Source organism: Colobus angolensis, unplaced genomic scaffold, assembly GCF_000951035.1.
Source record: "Colobus angolensis palliatus isolate OR3802 unplaced genomic scaffold, Cang.pa_1.0 Scaffold139, whole genome shotgun sequence".
NCBI classification, from domain to species: domain Eukaryota; kingdom Metazoa; phylum Chordata; class Mammalia; order Primates; family Cercopithecidae; genus Colobus; species Colobus angolensis.
In genome coordinates this window covers 996,392-998,417 of record NW_012114477.1, presented here as the reverse complement: position 1 = coordinate 998,417, position 2,026 = coordinate 996,392, and the positions used below count along the sequence as shown (strand labels likewise).

Here is a 2,026-nt window from a genome sequence, read left to right as displayed (position 1 = left end):
AAATAAATAAATAAATAAATAAAAATAAAAATAAAAATAAAAAAACACAGTATATGGCATTACATAAAACCAATTAAACCTTAAAACCTTAAAAATCTGTCTGGATGGAACTTTTTCAAAATTTAACAATGCAACTAGGACGGCAAAGTTGAATCTTGAATGCTAACTTACTCATCTTTTTTTCTGAGACAGAGTTTCACTCTTGTTGCCCAGGCTGGAGTGCAATGGCATGATCTCGGCTCACTGCAACCTCCACCTCCTGGGTTCGAGCGATTCTCCCTCCTCAGACTCCTGAGTATCTGGGATTACAGGCATGCGCCATCATGTCCGGCTTATTTTGTATTTTTAGTAGAGACAGGGTTTCTCCATGTGGGTCAGGCTGGTCTCGAACTCCTGACCTCAGGTGATCCATCCACCTCAGCCTCCCAAAGTGCTGGGATTACAGGTGTGAGCCACTGCGCCTGGCAACTTACTCATCTTTACTCACTTAAACCATACTCTGTAAGGACAGGACAAATTTTCCTCCTATGAGGGAGTGGGAAAAATAAAAATCCAGCAACCATAAGATAATAATATTACCTTTATTTCTGCTTAGTGAAAGTGCAATTTCAGAATTGTTATTCAAAGGACGGCGTTTTCCTTTCCCTACAAGCTCTGTATTTACAAAGGTTCCATTGCCACTGTGATCTTCTATGTATGCAATGTAAGAGTTTTTAGGACCCACTTCCTAAAACAGAGAACATTTTATTTCAAACTTTGAACAGCAGAGATTTATAGTGGGAAAATACCTAAAAACAATGACTAGATTACCAGCTCTCCTAGATACGTGGGTATTTGTTACCTACCCTGAAAATCCGAAAGTGTTTCTTGCTATATGTCCGGTATTTATCTGTTCTTTTTAGCAGTGGTTCATCAAAGCAATATTCACAGCTTTTGTCCCTCCCAAACCAGTAATTGTCATTCACACATTCTGTAATACAAAAGCATGCAGCAGACGGCTGTTGAATTTCATGTATCAAACATTTAAAAATTGCTCATAAATGCTAATTGTAGGAAAATAGCCTAAGAAGGCAATCAGAATTATCAGTCTGCTTATCAAGATTTCATAAGATTAAAAATCAGGAAAGAAAAAACAACATTTACAACGAGTTTAACAAATGGCAGTTTATCTATAATCACATGGCCAGGCACAGTGGCTCACACCTGTAATCTCAGCCCTTTGGGAGGCTAAGGCAGGAGGATCATTTGACCCCAGGAGCTCATGACCAGCCTAGGCAACATAGGGGGCACCCATCTCTACCAAGAATTTAAAAATTAGTCTGGGCAACACGGTAAAACCCTATCTCTACAAAAAATAAAAAATCAGTAGGGTATGGTGGTCTCAGCTACTCAGGAGGCTGAGGTGGGAGGATCGCTTGAGCCCAGGAGGTCGAGGCTGCAGTGAGCTGAGATTGCGCCACTGCACACTAGTCTGGGCGAGAGTGAGACGCTGTTTCAAAAAAAAAACTTGGCCTGGTGTGGTGGCTCATGCCTGTAATCCTAGCACTTCGGGAGGCCATGACGAGTGGATCATGAGGTCAGGAATTGAAGACCAGCCTGGTCAAGATGGTGAAACTCTGTTTCTACTAAACCCTGTTTCCACTAAAAATACACAAAGTAGCTGGGCATGTGGCAGGTGCCAGCTACTTGGGAAGCTGAGGCAGAGAACTGCTTGAACCCGGGAGGTGGAGGTTGCAGTGAGCTGAGATTGCGCCACTGCACTCCAGCCTGGACAACAAAGCGAGACTCCGTCTCAAAAAAAATAAAAAATAAAAAATCACCCAGATGTGGTGGTGCATGCCTGTAGTCCAGCTACTCAGGAGGCTGAAGCAGGAGGATCACTTGAGCAAGAGATGCTACAAAGGGCTGTGATCCTGCCACTGCACTCCAGCCTGGGTAACAGAACAAGACCCTGTCTCAAAAACATAAATAAACAAATATTTCATATACATTATATATTTATTTTGTATTTATTATATATAATATA

The 2,026-nt window shown here is 41.7% G+C and overlaps 1 protein-coding gene across 5 annotated transcripts in view; it reads right to left on the bottom strand.

Annotated features, from left to right (window-relative positions):
• CHEK2 (checkpoint kinase 2) overlaps nucleotides 1–2,026 on the bottom strand; it is a 57,673-nt gene that overhangs the window by 41,611 nt on the left and 14,036 nt on the right. For all 5 annotated transcript variants that reach the window (XM_011934823.1, XM_011934825.1, XM_011934827.1 and 2 more), the window contains 2 exons: nucleotides 846–970; nucleotides 580–727 (listed from right to left, as the gene is read on the bottom strand). In XM_011934823.1, the coding sequence (XP_011790213.1) occupies nucleotides 580–727; nucleotides 846–970 (273 nt within the window). The remainder of the gene's footprint in view (nucleotides 1–579; nucleotides 728–845; nucleotides 971–2,026) is intronic.